We start from the raw sequence: 22,929 nt of genomic DNA, 5'->3' as shown, positions 1-22,929 counted from the left end.
GCCATGAAAAAGAGATACATTACTGACCAAGAAATTAGACAACTCTGGCTCGGGAAAACGCCCGTCATTTTGAAAAGATAATCATAATTTAGGACCCATTTATGAGTCGGTAATGTAACTAATGTAGAAAGAAGTGAAAAACATACGTTACACTGACTACATATTTATTAAAGCCTCAAAAACGCCTGTCATTGTGAATTAGAAAATTTACAGGCTTTAGAAGAATGTCATAGCCACCAGGCAAAAAATCACTAAAGTACAGCGGGGCAAATCTCGACTCGGGGGCGAATGTAACTGGTTCATTTTTTCCATGTTTTACAATGTTTACATTATTAAATAGAGTGTCCACCGGTTATATACGGCAGGCATGTTCAGTAGTAGTAGTCAACATCATAGTGTAATAATGATCTCAGTTGGTCCTTTAAATAAATGAACTGAATAATGGAAAAAATGGATTTTGCCCCCCAATCGAAATTTGCCCCGCTGTACCTTACACAGAAACCGGTCGTAATTTATAAGCCCAATGGTATAGCGAGAACCCACCCAGCGGGCTCTCCGGCATCTGAGTAAAGTTCACGAGTGTCCACCAGGCGAGTTCTTGGTTGCGAGAGTGTTAATATCGGATATCGGTTCTACATCCGATCCAAAGTACTGTAGTCAAACTCACCCGGACAGAAACCGTCTGGTTTTCATCCAGCGTGTTCCACTGGTCTTGCGCCAGGGCCGAGCCATCCTGCAGGTGGTACCACACGCCAGGGAAGTAGGCCCTTGTGGTCCTGGCTCCTTGTTCCAGTATGGGCGATATCATGAGGTACGGGCCAATGAGAAATTGGGCGTCTATGTCGTGAGTCACCGGGTTATCGGGTGTCCTGCAAACATTTTTTTTGTTAATGTTGCTTAGTTACGTACGTCCTGGAGTATATTTATGTATGTACATAAAGAAGGTCCGGTTAAGTTAATTTATGATGCAGTTAATTAAACAAAATGACAATAGGAAATAAAGTAGATTTGCGAGAGTTAATAAGTAAATGTTTTTTTTTTGTTTTTGATGAGTTGGCTCAATATGTCACCAACATTCAACAATTTCGTGCGGGCGTTTGTGCACGGAGTGAGTGAAATCGTGGCACATAAGATATAATATCTGGGCGACCGAGCTTCGCTCGGTTCTATTTTAATATATCGTGTCTTTAGATAAAAAAAAAACTCTTCTAAATACAAAAACAAAAAAAAAAGACAAAAAAAACTGACTTTATGGCCGGGATTCGAAACCCTGACACCTACGATCTATCGGCGTACATTAGACCGACCTCGTACGACTGAGCTAAGCGGAATCGATGGCGCGCGGCGAAATTAACGACCATATTTTACGTTTACTAACGCGAAAGAAAAACTCATGAAAACTCGAAAATTCGCGTTTTCCGGGATCTAAGGCTACGCTAGATAGATAGATAGATAGATAGATAAGTCATTTATTTGGCAGACTGCAAACACACACAATACAATACACAATTTAAAACACACAAATTAGGCGCAACATAAAAAAGAGACAGAACAGTAAAATACAATTGAGACAGTAAAAAAAAAAACAACAATAACAAAAAAGAGAAAAGAAAAAGAAAATATAAACTGTGTGCGTTGCAGCAGGACAAAAGGGTCGCGGCTCAGTGATACGCTTCGCTCTTTCGACCGAAGCACTGATTTTCTGCCGGAACCCAGGTCACAATCACAATAGATAAATAATTACTTATATAATAACGATTTCTATAACATTAAGAGGCCTTATTCCTAAAGACGAGCGTTTTTTGCAAAATAGAACCTTTTTCATTCAAAATTATAAAGAAACTATAAATGATTATTAAAAAAATTATAATGTTCCTAAAAGTACGTATCTTAAGCTAGAAAGTCAATTGGTACTACTTTAAAATATGTCTTTTTATACTTCCGAAAAATCAGTTTTTTCGGAAGACGTTTTCAATTTTCATAGTGGGATAGCTCGTTTAGAATCGTGATTGTGCTGTTAAAAATGTTATTTGGGGTAATAAATGATCACAATCCTATTTGTTATATCCTGTACGAGTTAGCTAATACTTTGACATTTTAAGATTTACTTGAAATGGTGGATAAATAACCTTCCGTATCCTCCCCATTTTTTCGATAAAAAGAGGTTTACATTATGTATTTTTTTTCCTGCGATTCCTGCATTTTTTGTAACTCTTAAATAATATTATCCTAAACTAGAACTTCTTATTGACCTACAAGAAAAAAATCATACATATAAGACATACCTTTCTGTCGATAGATATGTTTTTAAAACACCTAAAATTCGAATAAAAGACACTGTGCTAACGCGAGCCCGCTCAGTCTGCGCCGAGCGCTCGAAGACAACGGACCTGCGTTTGATCGTCCGGCGCACCTAGCTTTCGTAAGCAGCTCGATAGTTCCGAGAAGTGCCGTAAACTGCGACTAAACAAATCTTGATCCTTTTTACACCTTATGCAATTTTAGCATTCGACATGCTTTTCATATGATTTTGGATTTTAAGTTATACGTGAAGTTTGTTGAGAGTTTGAATTATTATTATATTTTGGGACCAGGATGAGGTTCTGGTTCTCATTATGATGGATTCAGGCAGGAGATGTTCAACAGAACTGCTATTCTACTTATCATAACTCCACCATGTTTGGGCTCATTAGATTTGGGCTGATGAGCACCATCGATCTAGATGAGGTCCAAGGTCTCATGATGGAGTCAGGAGGTGGTCAACAGAACTGCTATTCTCCTCATCATAACCCCATCATGTTTGGGCTCATTAGATTTGGGCTGACGAGCACCATCGAACTAGATGAGGTCCAAGGTCTCATGACGGGGTCAGGAGGTGGCCAACAGAACTGCTATTCTCCTCATCATAACCCCATCATGTTCGGGCTCATTAGATTTGGGCTGACGAGCACCATCGAACTAGATGAGGTCCAAGGTCTCATGATGGAGTCAGGAGATGGTCAACAGAACTGCTATTCTCCTCATCATAACCCCATCCTGTTTGGGCTCATTAGATTTGGGCTGACCAGCACCATCGAACTAGATGAGGTCCAGGGTCTCATGATGGAGTCAGGAGGTGGTCAACAGAACTGCTATTCTCCTCATCATAACCCCATCATGTTTGGGCTCATTAGATTTGGGCTGACGAGCACCACCGAACTAGATGAGGTCCAAGGTCTTATGACGGGGTCAGGAGGTGGCCAACAGAACTGCTATTCTCCTCATCATAACCCCATCATGTTCGGGCTCATTAGATTTGGGCTGACGAGCACCTTCGAACTAGATGAGGTCCAAGGTCTCATGATGGAGTCAGGAGGTGGTCAACAGAACTGCTATTCTCCTCATCATAATCCCATCATGTTCGGGCTCATTAGATTTGGGCTGACGAGCACCATCGAACTAGACGAGGTCCAAGTTCTCATGATGGAGTCAGGAGGTGGTCAACAGAACTGCTATTCTCCTCATCATAACCCCATCATGTTTGGGCTCATTATAAATATGTGGAAGGTCGTTAATTAATAATAATAAATGTTTTATTAGGGTACCCCTACATGTAAAGAGGGGGCAGATATTTTTTTTCATTTCAACCCCAACGTGTGATATATTGTTAGATAGGTATTTAAAAATGAATTAGGTTTTACTAAGATCGATTTTTGATAATTTTCATATTTTCGGAAATAATCGCTATAACTTTTGAACCATATGTTTAAAAATATTAAAAAATCACAAAAGTAGAACTTTACAAAGACTTTCTTTGAAAATTTGTTTTGAACTTTATAGGTCAGTTTTTGAGAAAAATACGGAAAACTACGGAACCCTACACTGAGCGTGGCCCGAGACGCTTTTGGCCGGTTTTTATTTTATTTTAATACTTTTCTGTGCTATTCATACATAGCCACCATAGGGGATTCAGTATTGACAGCTTCTTTTTTTCTTTCTGCATATATTTGTTTCCGCTTTTAAGTTTATTGTAAATAAGACTGCTTGCACTTACATTGAGATTATAATTACATAATGTTATTAAATTAAATCTAATGAAGCGTTGTTTTATTTCCTAAATCTCAAAACCCTTTAAATCGAATATGTATAGTAATGAGCAAAAATTTTACCGCAGGCTTTCCAAACCGACGATGCTTGATCAGCTACTTTTAGAACGAACATGTACACCGTGTCCAATAAGTCCGAATACTCACATTTTACCTCAGTTCTAAAGATATAGGGATCACAGGCCATCAAATTCTTATTTAAACTGAAGAGTATATTCCTTTTAATAAAATACAAGCACAAAGTTCATGAAATTTCCGAAGTGTCTAAGAAAAACAAAGAGGTAAAGTGCCAACAAAATACTTGCTCGGCACGCAGGTGACGAGTTATTTTTTATAAGCAGAATCTGTATGTGATAAAACAGACGCTACGTGTCCAAAATAAACTATTGTGGGTACCGAGGATAGATAACGTTCCGGGCAACTAGAAAAATGTGCCTAGGTTCCAGAGCTCACCATCGGCCCAGGTGTGGGATGCAGTATGTAAGCGAGGTAAACTACCTTCAGTACTTACAGATAAAAGCGTTAAAATCAACGTTTTTTTTCTTTAAAACCAAGGTTTTGGAGAAAAAAATGCCTTAAAGTTAAAAAGGATGCTTGGGAATGAGTATCATGTGTCCCAACAAGACGCACCTCCAGCACATTCGGCAAATGGTATTCTAGCGTAGTTTCAGACTAATTTGGCAGTTTTTTATCCGAAACATGAGTGGCCACCCAGGCCTCCAGGTTTAGGCGTATTAGACTACTTTGTATGGTCATACATGCTTTGAAGACTAAATTTTTATAAAATCATAAACCTGGATCATTTCAAAAAGATTATTGAGAGTATTTGGGATGAAATGTGAAGAAAACGGTGCGTGCCGCGTGTGATCCGTTTGAGAAGCGTTTGAGGCTGGTAAACAAGTTAATGCTGGAGTTATTCCAAAACATTTGTTGTGAATGTAGTAAATAAGAGTGCCATTCATAAAATATAATAATAATGTAGTAACTATTTGTTCATTTTGTTTTATTGGCTATTTGTGCTGTATTCAAACTTATTGGACACGGTGTACATATTTTGATTTTCACCCTTTAAAATGTTTCTAAGACGCAACGTTTTGCAAATTTGGTCACGTCATGCACAGTTAAACTGTGGAATGAATTGTCGCCAGCGGTATTTCCGGACCAATGCGACCATCAAACCTTCAAGAAAAGAGCGTACATCCATCTTAAAGGCCGGCAACGCACCTCCAACACTTCTGGTGCTTCTGGTGTCCATGGGCGGCAGTGATCGCTTACCATCAGGCAGCCTATCTGCTCGTTTGCCTCCTATCCCATAAAAAAACGTTTAATATTTTTTAAGAAAAAAAAAAACCGCCGCCTTTCGGGTTGTGGTGAAAGCTACTTGCGAATGTTGGATTATGTAGAAATGTGTAGGTATTTTTTAAAACTGTTTTTAATGCTTTAATTATTTGATGGCAACACAAATCAATATACGTATAACGCTAAGGTTTGAGGAGTTTCTCAATTCCTCATGAATCCGATTATAAGAAATCGAAGCTTGACAAACTTTGACTTGAAAACTCAATAATTATGCTTAACAAACATAACTAAATAAATGTCACTGTTCTGAACTTAAATGCATGCTTTTCTTACAAAAATACCAAAGTCACTATGAGTGTGCCGTTCAGATTTGAGGAGTTCGGTTCTGACCATCATCAGCAGTTCCACTGCACCAAATGTCACTGTTCCGGACGTAAGTGCATGCTGTTCTTATAAAAATACCAAAGTCACTATAAGCGTGCCGTTCAGATTTGAAGAGTTTGGTTCTGAGTGTTCTGACCATCATCAGCAGTTCCACTGCACCAAATATCACTGTTCTGGACTAGACGTAAGTGCATGATGTTCTTATAAGAATACCAAAGTCACTATAAGTGTTCCGTTCAGATTTGAGAAGATCGGTTCTGATCTGACCATCATCAGCAGTTCCACTGCACCAAATGTCACTGTTCTGGACGAAAGTGCATGCTGTTCTTATAAAAATACCAAAGTCACTATAAGCGTGCCGTTCAGATTTGAGAAGTTCCGTTCTGGCCATCATCAGCAGTTCCACTGCACCAAATGTCACTGTTCCGTACCTAAATGCATGCTGTTCCTTTAAAAACACAAAAATCACCATACGTATGCCTTTCAGATTCGAGGAGTTCCTCGATTACTCCAGGATCCCATCATCAGAACTGGGTTCTGAGAAAAATGGGACCAATCTGTATTCATATACATTCAATTTTTTTTTAATCGGTCCAGTAACAACGGAGATATCGAGGAACAAACATAAAAAAATGAAAAAAATAAATAAACATACAGACGAATTGAGAACCTCGCCTCAAATCTCTCAGATTTGAGGCGACGGTTAAAAAGTGACACATCATGAGCAGTTCCAATGCACCAAATGTCACTGTTCTGGACGTAAGTGCATGCTGTTCTTATAAAAATACGAAAGTCAGTATAACTGTGATAATTTCCGAAAATATTAATATTATCAAAAAACGATCTTAGTAAACCCTTATTCATTTTTAAATACCTATCCAAAAATATATCACACTTTACACTAATAAAACATTTTTTTCCATTTTTCATTTTTGCACTTTGTTGACGTGATTGATATACATATTGTTACTAAATTTCAGCTTTCTAGTGCTTACGGTTACTGAGATTATCCGCGGACGGACGGACGGACGGACGGACGGACGGACGGACGGACGGATGGACAGACAGACATGGCGAAACTATAAGAGTTCCTAGTTGACTACGGAACCCTAAAAAACAGAAATCACTATTAAACTATTCTCTAATTTCAAGTTCATAACTAAAATTTTCCTAATAAAAAAAAAACAAATTGATCCCGCTACAAACTTTCACCCCCTTTTTCCCTCTACTAGGGGTGTAAATTTTCATAATCTATTCTTATCTCTTCGAAATTTTGTTAATGCAATCTATACAAATTTCGACTTTCTAGCTTTTGTAGTTTCGGCTCAGCGGTGTTGGTTGTTGAATCAATCAATTAGGAAACCTGAATTTATATATGTACATGTAGACTAATACTATACTTTTACTACATTCATATACCTTATTTACTACTACCATACCATGAATATGAAATTAAATCAGATTAAATAAAGAGTCCCCATATAAAATTTAAAATTATGTTATTAGCAATTTAATTCAAAACTATCAAGATTATTCGTGTCTGCGTTGAAACGCGCGTTGAGTTGCCGGTGCTCGCGTACCGAGCGCCAACGCCATCTATCGATGGCCGTTTCGTGAAATTGATGAGCGCTCTAAGGAGTAAGGGGTCTTAAAATGGAAACAAGTGTAAAGTGTATAGTGTGAATGTTATCTTATGTGCATATCGTGTGATGTTTTCTGGATAGTGTTAATGTTAAAATCGCAAGTATGTAAGCCTAGTTTGACTACTGTTCCCACCAGATTATATTCTGAAATCTGCAACCAAGTACCCGAATGGGATCCCATTTGTTTGCTTCTTGAGGAGAATATTTTTAAATCGAATCTTAAATGATTTTTTGGATTTTAGGTCTCTTAAAGGCGGGGGGATATCATTCCAGCACTTGGTCGCAAGATATCGAAAACAACCTGTAAAGGCAATCGTCCTATGAGGATGTGATTCTAAGATGCAGCGTCGAGTAGATCTAGTGCCGTGTCGATGGTGAAAAGAAGATTGATTTATTTTAGAGTACAAATATTCAGGTGACTTGCAATTTATAACACTGAAGAGAAGACAAGCAAGGTGCAAATGTCTACGTGATGTCATGTTTAGAGTAGAATATTTGTTTAAGTATGGCGTGATATGGCTCCTTGGAGGAATTGTGTAGCAGTATCGATAACAAGCGTTCTGAACTCTTTGTATTAACCTACGAGTTTTCTGCTGCAGGCGGGGTCCGTACACCACATCGCCAGATCGATTTTTCACCCCCGAAAACCCCCACATAACAAATTTTAGCGAAATCGTTAGAGCGGTTTCCGAGATCGTCGGTATATATAAATAAATAAATAAATATACAAGAATTGCTCGTTTAAAAGTATAAGATTATAAGATAAAATATATTTATTTCACACATTCACGAACATGTACGGACATATGTATCAAAATCAAAATCAAAATAATTTATTCAGCAAATAGGCCACAGGGGCACTTTTACACGTCACATGTACATAGGTATTTAAAAAAATATTTAAAATTGAGTTGAAATTACAATTGATACTATTATATACTAATTCTAAGTTCTAACTAAAGTTAACTCTATACAATTAATTAGAGATGTAGAAGGTCTCTAAATGTCGAATTACAACCAAGAACTACACTAAATTTTAATATAAAAAGTACAAATACAAAAAAAAAAGTCTAAAATTACTTTAGAGGTGCAAATGACTCTAAATGTCACAACTAAAAATAAAATGTATATCTACTTAATCTAATCGTATACAGAGAAACAAAGAGAAATATTGAGTGCGCATCACAAAATGGGCTAGCATAAGGTAAAACAGGTAAAACCTAGCGCCAGTCTTCGTAGGGCCCATTCGGTGATGCCACATGAATTTTTTTTTTATTATAAACTGGCCAGTGATTGGCCTTAGTCGTACCTGATGGAAAGTGACGACAACGCCGAAGTTGTAACTCACTGGTTCAGTTATAGCCTATTCACTCTAGACTTGAATACACCCAGATTGTATTGCCCGGGAATACAGATGAGGGGAGCATGTTCCATTCCTTAGCAGTTCGCATTAGGAAAGAAGAGGCAAACCTCTTCGTGCGAATGAAAGGCAGGTCGACAACGTAAGGGTGAAACCGCTCCCCGAACCTGGTTGTCCGGTGATGGAACGGGGAAGGAGGAACCAGGTTCCTGTGCACACTCTCCAGAATGTATCCGGTAGAAGACGGACAAGGACGCAACTCGACGGCGATGCTCGAGGCTACGTAATCCTGCCTCGCCTGCCGGAACGTCGCCAATGAGTCTTCGAGCTCGACGTTCCATTGAGTCCAAGGCTGCCAACTGGTAGTTGGCAGAGCCGTCCCACAAATGGCAGCAGTATTCCATACACGAGCGAACCTGCGCCTTGTATAATGAGAGAAGTTGCTCCGACGAGAAATGATAATAACTAAATAATGATAATGACTGTACTGTCAAAATGTCTTTTTTATTTTAGGTATGTACATGTATTCAATTTACCTACTTGTCTGTGTAGATGTACATATGTATAAAAGGGAGTATGTACTCACTCGAAGAACAGAGGCCTGGCCACGGTCTCCCCGGCGACGTGCGCGCGCCAGAACATGGTGTAGTAGTAGGGCAGCAGCCGGTAGCGCGTGCGCAGCGCCTGCCTGCTCGCCGCCACCACCTCGGGGCCCAGGCTCACTGGGTCTTGAGGCTGGAAATAAAAGGATGCTGAAAAATCTGTTTTTTTTTATGCGATAGCAGTCGCTAACGAGGAGACAGGTCGCCTGATGGTAAATGATCACTGCCGCCCATGGACACCCGAAACACCAGAAGTGTTAGAGGTGCGTTGCCAGGCTTTAAGATGGATGTGGGCATTTTCAGAATTTGGGTCCCCCCAATTAGCAAAAGTTGTTAACAAAAATTTACTCGCTGTCAGTTTTGTGACGACAATTAAGCTCAATCTGTCTAAAAATTTACTTTTTTCACATTCCGAATGTAGATTATCGCTTAAACTTTATGTATAATTAACACAAAAACAATATTTTTATTGAAATTTAATTCTTAATTATCGTCACAAAACTAACAACAAGTTAATTTTTGTTAACAACTTTCGCTAAATTGGGGGGTCCCAAATTCTGAAAATGCCCATGTTCCTACGCTTTTTCTTGCAATTTCAACTTAATAAAGACTTCAGTATAAATTTCCTCTCGCTCTACATTTTGCTTACCCCAGTACAGACAGGGCAGCTAATAGTTTTTACGAAAGCTACTGTCATTTGACCTTTAAAATTTAACAATTACCTAGACTTTATTGGGGAAAATGGGCTGGTAAATTTCGAATGATATGAAAACTTGAATTGGTGCTTGAACTTCATATATCGTACATTAGCCGGGTCCATACGCACACATATTATGTTATGTACTTCCTTGATATGTACATACATAATTACATATGTTTATTGTTACTCACGATGGACCGGTCAGAGTTGTGGTTCCGTGAGAAGGGATAGAAGGCCCCTAGTTGCATCCACCGCTTGCACAGCTCCACTGTAGTGTCGCCGTTGAACCCGCAAATGTCGGCGCCCATCATCGGTATACCGAACAGGCTGAAGCTTAGGATTTCTGCAAAATGAAATTAAATCAATATTCGGAACAACAAAATAGAAAAAAAAATTGTTTGTTTTCTTATTTATTTATCTGTTCTTCGCACTAGTATTGATCTTAATTTGATTAAAAAAACCTTTTGGTACAAGGTATTTACGTACGTTTACATCGTTTACGATTTGGTTACGTAATTTACGTCCTGTCTGGAATGCCCTTATATTATAACCGACTAAACCGACTCACAAAGTCGAATAGTTTTCTATGAACACTGTTAATTTGTTAAACGAGCATGGCTCTATATCGTACAGCAGAATTAAAAAAACTATTTATGTCCCTTAGATGACGCATTATTTACCAGGCAGGTCTATGGATATGGATGTACTACAGTTTTATAATAGGCTACTTGCCTCCTAGTCAAATCAGCTTCTTTTTAAAAACTGTCAAAACGAATTTGAACGGCTTGCTAATAAGGAATTAATATGTATTCGAAATATTCGAATTGAGTGACGTCATGGTCAATTCAATTACTTTTTTTTTATTATAAATGGGCTTACTCTTGGCCACAGACTAGCCAAAGGCAAAGACGTGGCCTACGAAATAATTTATTTAATAATAATATATTTCTACCTGACTTATTAAATATAAATTGGATTTAAAAATTACTTCTGTCCATGTTTTTCTTATAATTATCTGATGCTTTATTTCGTGCATGGTATAAATATTTTATTTTAAGAACAGTCAAGTTCCCTATTATTCGTAAAATACCTATAAATAGTATGATATTTTTCAATATTATTTATTAGAACCGCGACCACGCAGAATAAAATGAAAATGTTGATAGTCTATAGAGTGTTACATTAAACATATAAGTATTAAAATAAAATAAAATATAACAAGATGAGTGCGTAGACATAAAATAACTAACACAGTATTTTAACCCTTAACAGGACGGAAGAATTTCGGAAATTAGTCAAATTTGAAATCTGACAAATTGTCAAATAAAGTCTAAACTATCTTCTTCTTCTTCTTCTTTTCCTGAGCCTATTTCCCATGTCTCTTGGGGTCGGCCCTCCTAGTCCTAAGACGCCATTCTGGGCGTTTTTGTGCAGTTTCGGGTTTCAAGTCCGTCGTCTTCATGTCCTTGGAAATGGTGCCCATCCAGGTCGTCGGTCGGCGACCTGGCCCTCTTTTTGGTTCTTCGATTTCCATAACGACCCTTGTCATGTGCTCTTTGTTTCGCCTCATGACATGACCGTACCACCGTAGGCGATTCTCCTGGAGTTTGTCAGTGATACACGCTACTTTAAATGTTCCCCTTATGTATTCGTTCCTGACTCTATCTTTGAGCGTTACCCCGCCAGACCACCTTAGCATCTTCATTTCTGTGACATGGAGTTTTTGTTCGTCAGATTTTCGCGTGGCCCAGCATTCGGATCCATACATTAAAGCCGGTCTTACTGCTCTCTTATATATGTTTCCTTTGACTTCTATAGGCATCTTCACGTCACAGAGAACTCCTGTTAAAGATCTCCACTTTAACCAAGCAGTCGTTTTGCGGTTTTCTATATCTTTGTCAATAGAGGCTGTAGATGTTAGGACAGATCCTAGATACTTAAAGTGATCAACTTGCTTTAGTGGAGTGTGGTCAAGGTGTGGTTGCTGCATCGCGTTGGTAGGTTTTACTTTTCCCGAAAAGTTGCAGTACATATATTCGGTTTTGCTTCGGCTTACTCGTAGCCCTCTGCGCTCCAGTGCTGTGCACCATGCCGTTAAGTCAGTTTGAATTTCTGGCAATGTTTCCGCTATCAGAACTATGTCATCAGCATATAAAAGAGACCAGGGAGCAGGTTTTTGGAGGTCTTCAGTGACATAGTTCATGACTATGTTAAAGAGGAGCGGGCTAAGAGTAGAACCTTGATGGACCCCGACATTCACTTCAAATTCCGTGCCAGTTCCAGCAGGGCAGAGAATTCTGGTCCTGATACTGTAGTACATGTCCTTGAGAATTCTGATGTAGTTTTCAGGAACTAGTTGTGCTCGTAATGCTTGCCACATTAGCTCCCTTGGGACACGATCGAACGCCTTTTCGAGATCTATAAAGACTAGATGGAGGTCCTTTTTTAGCCCCTTGTATTTTTCAAGAAGAATTCGAACAGTATGGATAGCGTCTATCGTGCCTACTCCGCTGGTGAAGCCGCATTGATTTGGTGTAACTGTAGTCAGTTTTAATAATCGTCTAGCAATTACGCTCTCCCAGATTTTTAACACATGTGAGGTTAGCTTAATAGCACGATAATTTCCACATTCAGCCACATCCCCCTTACCCTTATAGAACGGAACCAGATTACTTTGTCTCCAGCCATCAGGCATTCTTCCGTGAGTAAGCACAAGATTGAAAAGATTAGTTAACCATGACAAACCTGCGCTTCCAGTCATTTTTAGGAGGTCTGATGGTATTTCGTCAGGGCCCGTTGCTTTTCCATTTTTCATTTTAAAGTCTAAACTATGGTGGTAAATATATGCCCCCTGCCCTACTAAGTGCCACTAGCTGGACACGTCCCCGCTCCAGTGGCAGTGGAGATGATGAAGGGACGCTTGCCGCGAATCTAGTACTTTGTGTCACAAGGGAGGAAAGTGTACATATATACCAGGTATGGACATAGCCATGTCGTGCCACTCGCTGAACACGTCCCCGCTCCAGTGGCCGGCGAACGTCGAGTGGGAGATGATGAAGGGACGCTTGCCGCGAATCTAGTACTTTGTGTCACAAGGGAGCAAAGTGTACATATATACCAGGTATGGACATAGCCATGTCGTGCCACTCGCTGAACACGTCCCCGCTCCAGTGGCCGGCGAACGTCGAGTGGGAGATGATGAAGGGACGCTTGCCGCGAATCTAGTACTTTGTGTCACAAGGGAGCAAAGTGTACATATATACCAGGTATGGACATAGCCATGTCGTGCCACTCGCTGAACACGTCCCCGCTCCAGTGGCCGGCGAACGTCGAGTGGGAGATGATGAAGGAACGCTTGCCGCGAATCTAGTACTTTGTGTCACAAGGGAGGAAAGTGTACATATATACCAGGTATGGACATAGCCATGTCGTGCCACTCGCTGAACACGTCCCCGCTCCAGTGGCCGGCGTAGCGGCCGGAGCCCGCGAACGTCGAGCGGGAGATGATGAAGGGGCGCTTGCCGCGAATCTCTGTCAGCGCGCTGGAAGAGATTATGATCCATCAATTTTTTTATTTATTTATTCAAGAACAAACAGCCATACAGTATACATATGTAAACTTAGCTATACAGTGAAACCTGGATAAGTGAGACTTCAAGGGACGACAAAATTTATCTCACTTAAAGAGGTATTCCACTTATTCAGGGTCTCAGTTAGACAGACATAATAAAATGTTTGTCTCATTTACAGAGGGTATCACTAATAGAGGCCAGAATAGAGGGTATGCCAGTTATAGAGGTGATAAATAAGGTGTTTTGCATAAAGTTGTTATTAGTTACATACTACTTAAAAGAAAAGGTAAATAAGCCTTGTATTTAAATAAAATATAAGACTCTAACGTCATTGTGTCTTAAAACTTTTATAGGTATATTATGAAAATATTTTCTTTTAAATATTTTTATGTAAATTATCGAGACTTTAGTTTTAATTACTTAAAATAACCAAGAAAAACCTTAAACTCATCTGAACACAAAAAGGATCAATCGCGTAATTTAAAGATAGGCTAAGAATGATTAAAAATATGGAAGTAGATTTTCAATGAAGTCCAAGTTATAGAGGTCATAGATTGACTGTGTCTCAGACACAGAGGTAAATTTTTATAAAATTCTTAACAAACAATTAAGTTTATATACATTTCAAATATAGTCTCAGTAACAGAGGTAAAATACACACTCTATCTCACTAATAGAGGGAAATGTGACTATAAAATCGAAAAGGCTAATCTCACTTATAGAGGTCTGTTTGGTCTCACTAATAGAGGTAAATCGGTGCGAAAGTGTCGGGACCACACTTTGGGTCCCAACTAAAGAGGTTTCTCACTTGTCCAGGTCCCACTTAACCAGGTTTCACTGTAAAATAGAAGTACAGTCTGAATACTTTTAATATAGGTACTAATTATTTTTTATTTTAATAGAGAATACGGTACATTTAAAGAGTCCTAGTGAACTGCCAAATAAATTTGCGTCCACACAAGTTTCGTTGTAATCTGCGTCCATACAAATTTCGTTATACTGCTTACATTTATTTATTTCGCATTTATGATTCAAAATTTTTAAAAAACCTCCGACATAGTGGACCGATTTTCAGGAAACATGGCTAAGAACCGGGAGTGTAACAACTCAGCTTTCAAAAAAAAAAAATCTAAATCGGTTCATCCGCTCGGGAGCTACGATGAGGTAAACACATATTATTCGCCTTACCTAATTACTGAAAAAATACAAAGACACAGAGCATCAAACTTAAGTAAAAATTGTACCTAGGCGTGACGTCACGCGAAACTTCAACGCACTGTACCGTCGTGAAAAGAAGAAAAAATAAGTGTCCAAATTTTTTTGATAATCTAACTGACGGACTAGATTTTTTTTTGTCGTCTTGCCTATTCTACCAGCTAGCTTTGGGTATCAAGTTAAAATTGGTATTCAATTACTTTGTCGATGTTAGCGAGTAAAAAGTTGTGCCAATCTGTATGGGTGCTTTGCGTCTGTACAAATAGTCTTGGAGCGGAGACCGTCAGATCCTGAAGTATGGGGCTTGTATGGGTGTGTATGGCTACTCACAAGTCCGTAGCGATGGCTTCAGTGAGCGAGTACAAATTGTGCCAGTCTCTGTGTGTCCCGGCGTAGTGCTGCGCGTCCATACAAATGGTTTTTGAGCGCAGACCGTCGGCTCCTGATGTATGGGGCTTGTATGGAAGGTCCTCTGGGGCGCAGGAGCCGTGGAGGGGGCCCGATAGCATGTTAGATGGCTCATTCATATCCTGTACAAAATATTCGGAATAGTAATAGCAGAATTAACCTAGATTATAATAATGTCTAGAACATTTAATTTTGCAATAAAACGTTAACATTAAAGTCATTAAACAATTGAACATGATTTTTAAAACATTGCTCAATATTACCGAAAATACACTTTTCAGCAGATTTAGAGTCAGGCCAAAATATCTAAATTAGCAACCGTTTTGATAGTCCCGCCCCTGCACCTTAAGTAAACGTTGATATTCATAAAAGTTTGACGTTTAAAATAGCATTTGCGTGGGCGATGCTTGTAAAATAGTTTCCAACTTATTTTGGACTGACTTTAATCGAAACCAAAAGTTTTATTTACACCAATTTTAGGCCGCACGATGCTGGAATAGTTTTCCTCCACCGCTTGCTTAAAGTCAACACAAGTCATGGTACTCACAATCCAAGCTCCAACAAAAGGCACTTCCTTGTGCAAGCTTATCATCTCCACCCAATACGCGGTGGCGCTAGGGTGCGTGAACTCAGGGTAGGCTGTCGATATCTTGGTATAGGCGGGACGATGCTGGAATAATATCCCACCGTCTGCTAAAAGTAAACATGAGGGGAATGTTACTCACAATCCAAGCTCCATCAAAAGGCACTTCCTTGTGCAAACTGGTCATCATCTCCACCCAATACGCGGTGGCGCTAGGGTGCGTGAACTCAGGGTAGGCTGTCGATATCTTGGTATAAGCTGGACGATGCTGGAATAATATCCCACCGTCTGCTAAAAGTAAACATGAGGGGAATGTTACTCACAATCCAAGCTCCATCGAACGGCACTTCCTTGTGCAAACTGGTCATCATCTCCACCCAATACGCGGTGGCGCTAGGGTGCGTGAAGTCGGGGTAGGCTGTCGATATCTTATTCCATGTCTGTAAAATGAGAATATCTACAGTTTAGAACTACGGCATAGCTTTCAGACATCGAATCAGCCGAGGTCGTCAAAAATATTTGAACACGCTATAACGCTTTGACTGGGTCCGTACCAGCGTAAAAATAAATATGTATACGGGTTTTTTAATCCGTGCCAATCGGTCAGGTTACGCTGGTTGTTTTTAACAAGTCGTGTGTCTTTTCTTCACACTCCAGATGCTGTCATAACGGTTAAAGAGATTTGTGACATTATCTGTGTAAAGGGACCTTATTGTCGATGGCGCTTAGGGCGTTATGAGCGATGTTCGTGTACAAATACGACGCCACGGGACGCAAGCGCCATCGGCAATAAGGCCAAGATAACGTCACAATTTTTATATTTACAATTTGATGTTGTGATGCAGGCTTATGTTTGTACTTGTAGAGAATTAAATTGGTCTCGAATGAAATAAAATTAGGAAAAAATTTGATTATTTCTAGGGATGTACCGACTATTGATTTGGCCGACTAGGCCGACTACCGACTAGTCGGCGCTTGGGTGGCCGATTAGTCGGTCGACTAGTCGGCCAAAACTTAATTTTCGACTAAATTCACATTTTGAATTTCATTTTTGGTCCTTCGAACGCGCTTTTCATCATTTTTTGCAAGTTCAAAGGTTCATGACAATGTTTATATACATTTTCCATTTTTGACAACCGGCTTGGCTTAGTGGGTAGTGATCCTGCCTATGAAGTCGATAATCCTAGGTGAGATATTTATTTCTGTGATAAATACTGATATTTGTTATTTAGACAAAAAAATAGGAATTACGAATAGTTACATAATACAAGCATAATTTTCAGATGGTAATTTAATTTTGTACTGTTTTTCTATCACTAATGAAGTGCCGACTAATCGGCCTTTTTTGCCGACTAGTCGCCAACTAATCGCCGACTACAAATGTGGCCGGATAGTCGGCTTTCCCGACTAGTCGGCGACTAGTCGGTACATCCCTAATTATTTCACTTCGCATGGTAATCGATTAATGAATGCGCGCGACACTGCCCTGCACACTCACTCACTGTTAGTCCTGCTCAGTTGCTCATGTTATTTCTCATTTGTACTTGATATGATCATGAGATCCGTAACTCAATACTATCTCGTGTTAGTATTTATTCAGGTAGCAATCTCAGTTCCACCTTAGCAAAATAAAGCAGCAAGAACGATTTAATACTGGGTGTGTAGCCGAATGGCACAAAAGCTCACGAAACGCTCACGAAACGAAACGCTCGTAGATATCTATCTCTATCGCTCTTGCGTATTCGCGCGACAGAGCTAGACTACCTTTCGCGGCGTATCGTTTTCGTTTCGCGTCGCAGAAATGCCATTCGGCTACGGCACCAGCACTGACAAAGCCCATACAAAAAAGCGAACCCCTGAAATGTATCGGCCTTTTAGGTTCGAAACTAGATGGCGCTGTTTCGCAGTCTGAACGTGGCCTAAATCATATTTCCACCAACATTTTTGCGTGTTTTTATTTTTTATAAGAACAAATGACATATTTATTTATTTTAAAATCATGATATCACCTCAATACACATTTTGAAAATAAATAAATTTGTAGGCAGGTATTTAATTTAATAGGTGGCGCTAAAATAATCGAGGTAAGATTCTTATGAAGTATGTAATGTAAATCATATATAAATAATCCTTGAAAGCAGTAAATACCTTGCCGATGAAAGGTTGCTGGGTGGAGTTCTTGATGAAGATGTCGAGCTCCACGCCGCGGTCGAAGGGAGGGTACTCGCCCGGCGGCTCGCCTGCGCTCACGCCGGGGTCTGTACACACATACACATACATACATATTTAATATACGATATACGGATTTAATATACGGACGACCGGTCTGGCGCAGTCGGTAGTGAACCTGCCTGCTACGCCGCACACATTACAAGGCCCCATAGCACAGAATATATAATAGTACAAGTACAGAAGGCCCACTGCTTTGTTGTTCACGACATGCCGCCTTTTTATATACCTACAAAATTCTTACAAAGAAACGAGCCGAGATTTTATTAAAATGAATTTTATTAATACTCACATAACATTTTATACTATTATATTCAAGTCTTGGCTACTTTCTAGGTATATATACTGTATTTATGTATTTTTGTTCTTCAAGTTCCAACATTGCAAGCCTTATTGAACTTTTCCGTGGGATAATCATCAGTAGTAGATCTGTGTAAGAATGTCCTATGGTACTTATTTTATTCATGATGTCTATTTAACTAAGTATTATTAGCCATTCCACACGCGGACACCGCATATGAACCTTAAAAAAACTCGCGACGTAAAGTAACAATAGAAAGTGCGAACGTGCATTCCGTGAGAATGTGCGCCACCCCTGAGTTGGCCGCGAACTCGCGGCCGCCAGGATGTACTTGTAGCGCGGCGATAGAAGCGCGGAGTGAGCCGCCCCTGCCCATAGTAAGCTCAAGGAGGCTTGTGTTGCAGGCACTCATTCAACGATTTGTACACGGTTTTACATGAGAAATCCGAATGATTTTAACCATGTATTTCTCAGGCGAAAAGAAAGAAAAAATGTTACATATATGAATTTAAGCATGCCAACAAAAAAAATGTTTTCTGTAATTATTTTTTTCGGTTTTTTGGGGGTATTTTCACACAAAAAAGCAAATGTTATTCATAAAGCTGGCACTTAAAATGAGTTTCTAAAAATACTAATTAGAAGTAAAAATCATTTTTTTTTTCTTGCGCTATGAACCTCATCAAATGCGTAGTTATAAAATAGCGTCACATGAAAACTACATCAAGTATCATGTGCAAACTATATCCGACATAACCTACCTCAAACTTTGTCGAAACTATACATATTTACTGAATAGTATAGGTTTATGAATTTCTCAAATGAGGTCTATGCTAAGGTTTTAGGAGATTCTGGCTATTGTGATATAAATATAACTCACCAATAAGCACGACGTAGTGCATCCCGTCTTTATGCAGTTCGTCAACGAACTCCGGCAGACCCGCGTATTTCACCTTGTCGTACGTAAAGTCGTTCGAGTTGTTCATATAGTCTAGGTCGTTCCATTGCACATCCTGGTAACATATAAGGTGCATTAAGGTAATTTCGAATAGCAGAAATGCTCGGATAATTTCGAAAGGGGAATATTAATATGATGGAACGCTTTAACAGAAAGGTAAATTTATATTATAGTATGTAACTTACAAAAGGAATGCCAGCATCCCTATTTTTCTGCCATACGTCTCGAGTCACGTTTAAGCTGCCGTAATCGAATCTGAAAGAAATTATTATAATATAACGCTAAATTCTATCGTTTCGTATATCTAGCCTCCCCAAAGCTATAGCAAGCCCAAAAACGGACGCGGAAACCGCCAATTTGACGTTTTCCCACTATTTGACTTTGACGGACTCTTAAAGTTACTGGAGTTTTACCCCCTTTCCGAAAATGTTAATACCGTTCGATCCGTTTTTTAAATATTTTTAACCCCCGACGGGGTGTTATAAGTTTTACTTGTCTGTCTGTGGCATCGTAGCTCCCGAACGGATGCACCGATTTAGATTTAGTTTTTTTTGTTTGAAAGCTGAGTTACTCGGGAGTGTTCTTAGCCATGATTCATGAAAATCGGTCTTCTATGTCGGGGTTTTTATCATTTTTTTTTTTGTAGTTACTTGTGTAGAAGTGACGACTGAAGAATGGGAGACAAGATCAAAATGAAACGAAACGGTTCTTAAAGAACAATAAATGAATATAATCAACCAAGACAATACCTGGAGTAATACGACACACAAGAATTGTAATACTTAACCGTTCTACATTTCCATTACCACAGGGTGTACTTTTAGACTGGTATCTTTCGTATGCCTTAAAAATATACCGATAGGTTAGATACGAAAACTTTCCAAAAACCTAAAAGGTCCTTGGAAATGTCATAAAAGTTTCACAAGAAATATAGGAAAATAAAATCTATGAAATGGAAAGTTTCAATTTCCGTACAAAAATGAGTAAAGTTTCAGAATTTTTCTTTGCTGAAGATTTCCATATTTTGGAGAGTTTCTGTTAAAGACGTTAAAGTTTCGTGACACATATCGTTATTGCTACGACATGTTTCGGGCCAATTTGGAGGGCCCTCTTCAGGCATATAGGAATTCATGCGTCAGCTAAACATGACGCAGAAACAGCGATATAATAACGATGAGTACAACCGTAGATTAAGTACTGACTTGCAGAGATGGAAGCCCAGCGCCCAGTAGGGCGGCATGGCGGGGCGGCCGAGCAGCCGCGAGTACTGCGCCGCGGCCGCCGCGGGCGCCGGGCCCGCGAACAGGAACAACGACAGCGACCCGCCAGTGGTGCGGTACGTTATACCCGGTGCCGGCTGCAGGATCACGTCTACAAGAGAACAAGGTATTTCACTTATAAATTGTATATACTTATATGATGGATATCTGACATCATCATGGCATCACTTTTCCATTACGACAATACAGTTTTCGCTACGTTACATCTAAATGCCGGAACGATTTGCCGCCACCAGTAGTGCATTTATAAATATCGTAGAAACCTCTAGATGACAGGTATATATGGCACCATTTATCCGGCAATATCTGAAAGGCAGTTTTCGCTACGCTACATGTGAATGCTGGAACTTGCTGCCACCTTTTCAAAATTCAACTACTTGTAAGGCATTGTTATTTACTGGACCTATTCTAGGAATTTGCGTACACTACATGCGTTAAAAAAAATCGATATTCTGATATGAACTCTAGGACCGTATTAAATTATAAACACATACAATTTGTATGTAGATCATTAGATATCAGGGGGCCGTTTCTCGAAAGTTACAAGCCTTGTATTACAAGTGTGTTTCCATGACAACCCATACGATTTGACAGGTCGCGCACTTGTAATACAAGGCTTGTACCTTTCGAGAAATGGGCCCCTGGTATAAAAAAAAGAAATATTGTCATTTGTATATTTACCCATGGCGTAAGTGTTTAGCAGAAGCATGCCGTGACTGTTTCCGCTGGGCTCCAGGTTCAAATAAAACGGGTGCGTCCCGTAAAGGTTCGTCTGTAACAATATTGTGGTTAAACATAAATAAATAACAACACAGCTTGATATACACAATGTAATTTTTATAACCAGCAGCGGTGACGTCGCGAGCTGGTCCAGTTGATCGGGCGATTGGAGTAATTTTTGTCCATAAGTTATAGAAATACAGGGCAATTTCAAATAGTACACTTTTTAATTGATTTTGGCTTTTTAATTGATTCAGATAATGTGCTCACCTCCTTAACCTCTAAACCATACAAGGAAAATTGTCAGTCAAATCAATGTTAATAGCAAATAAGTTGAATAAGTATTGCTTTAAAATCTAAAAAAACAGTAACAACTGTTTTCCCTTAAATTTCAATTTCATTGGAGTCTAACAGAACAAAAGCTATTTTGTAGCAGTATTAGTACATCTAACGCCAAGTAAATATTGCCGGTTATAAAAATTACTTGCTGTATAACTGTAAAATTGATGCCGGTTAATATTGCAAGTAAATATTGCCGGTTATAAAAATTACTTGCTGTGTTCAGAACTTACATTCTCAGTAGGCGCTGTGTCGTAGTTGAACATAGCGTACGTTTTCCAGCCCATGTCGAGTTTGAAGCGCGACTGCCGCTCGCCGAGGCCGTACATCTGCGACGAGGGCAGAATGGCCGAGAGTTGCAGGAATTTGTCCGATAGAATGAGACCGCCGACGTCTTGAGTGTTTATACTGGAAAAAAGTTGTATTTTTAACACATATTATAAGGAATAGAAGGCAATTAATGGGCATTGTTTGTCATTGACAAAGAATTTTATCTAATTCATTAAAAAAAAAGCGCTGGGGCTCAGAGGCAAGAGCGTGCGATTTTCAATCCGAAGGTCGCGGGTTCGAACCCCGCCTCGAACCAATGACTTTGTCTGAACTTAAGTAAGTGCGAAATTACATTTGATATTTACCAGTCGCTTTTCGGTGAAGGAAAACATCGTGAGGAAACCGGACTTATCCCAATAGGACCTAGTTACCCTTCCGGTTGGAAGGTCAGATGGCAGTCGCTTTCGCAAAAGTAGTGTACGAGAGATCTTGGGCTTAGTTTTCAAAGCGGACCCCAGTCCGGGTTAAATTAAGGAGGATGACTTACAGAGTGACGTTGTCAGAGTTCCTGATGACCTTGAAGCCGACAGTGGCGCTCTCTATCTGCACGCGGTACTTGAGGTTCGCGATAGGCTCCGGGACCATAGGGATTTCGGGGTAGGGGGGCTCGAATCGCTTGTTTTCCGCGTCGTAGATCTGAGACATAAGAGAAATTACATAAGATTTGATGTTTCAGTGCACTTATTATTAGGGTGAATCAACTTTTTCTTGCCTGTTATTGCCATGGTGACGGTCCCCTGAGTCACGCTGGTTTTATGCAAAATTATGCTACTTAAACTATGCAAATATGCATTTTCCTGGTGTTAAAAAGTCCTTTCCCTTAATTTTCCACCTACAAACATGGACTACATGCATGCTTGCATAATTTCAGTAGCATAATTTTGCAAAAAAAAAACCAGCGTGACTCAGGGGACCGTAACCATG

General features: G+C 39.6%; 1 protein-coding gene across 2 annotated transcripts in view; it reads right to left on the bottom strand.

The window, feature by feature from the left end:
• The window catches only part of LOC125231653 (lysosomal alpha-glucosidase-like), a 52,177-nt gene that overhangs the window by 6,493 nt on the left and 22,755 nt on the right, over nt 1-22,929 (bottom strand). For both annotated transcript variants that reach the window (XM_048137145.1, XM_048137146.1), the window contains exons 7-19: nt 22,493-22,641; nt 21,909-22,083; nt 21,298-21,388; nt 20,539-20,707; nt 19,522-19,591; nt 19,259-19,391; nt 18,000-18,109; nt 16,175-16,291; nt 15,191-15,390; nt 13,482-13,615; nt 10,265-10,416; nt 9,358-9,506; nt 668-869 (exon numbers count right to left, since the gene is read on the bottom strand). In XM_048137145.1, coding sequence (XP_047993102.1) covers nt 668-869; nt 9,358-9,506; nt 10,265-10,416; nt 13,482-13,615; nt 15,191-15,390; nt 16,175-16,291; nt 18,000-18,109; nt 19,259-19,391; nt 19,522-19,591; nt 20,539-20,707; nt 21,298-21,388; nt 21,909-22,083; nt 22,493-22,641 — 1,851 coding nt within the window. The remainder of the gene's footprint in view (nt 1-667; nt 870-9,357; nt 9,507-10,264; nt 10,417-13,481; nt 13,616-15,190; nt 15,391-16,174; nt 16,292-17,999; nt 18,110-19,258; nt 19,392-19,521; nt 19,592-20,538; nt 20,708-21,297; nt 21,389-21,908; nt 22,084-22,492; nt 22,642-22,929) is intronic.

The sequence above is a fragment of the Leguminivora glycinivorella genome, chromosome 12 (genome assembly GCF_023078275.1).
Source record: "Leguminivora glycinivorella isolate SPB_JAAS2020 chromosome 12, LegGlyc_1.1, whole genome shotgun sequence".
In the NCBI taxonomy this organism is placed as follows: Eukaryota; Metazoa; Arthropoda; class Insecta; order Lepidoptera; family Tortricidae; genus Leguminivora; species Leguminivora glycinivorella.
This window is presented reverse-complemented; position numbering and strand designations above follow the sequence as displayed.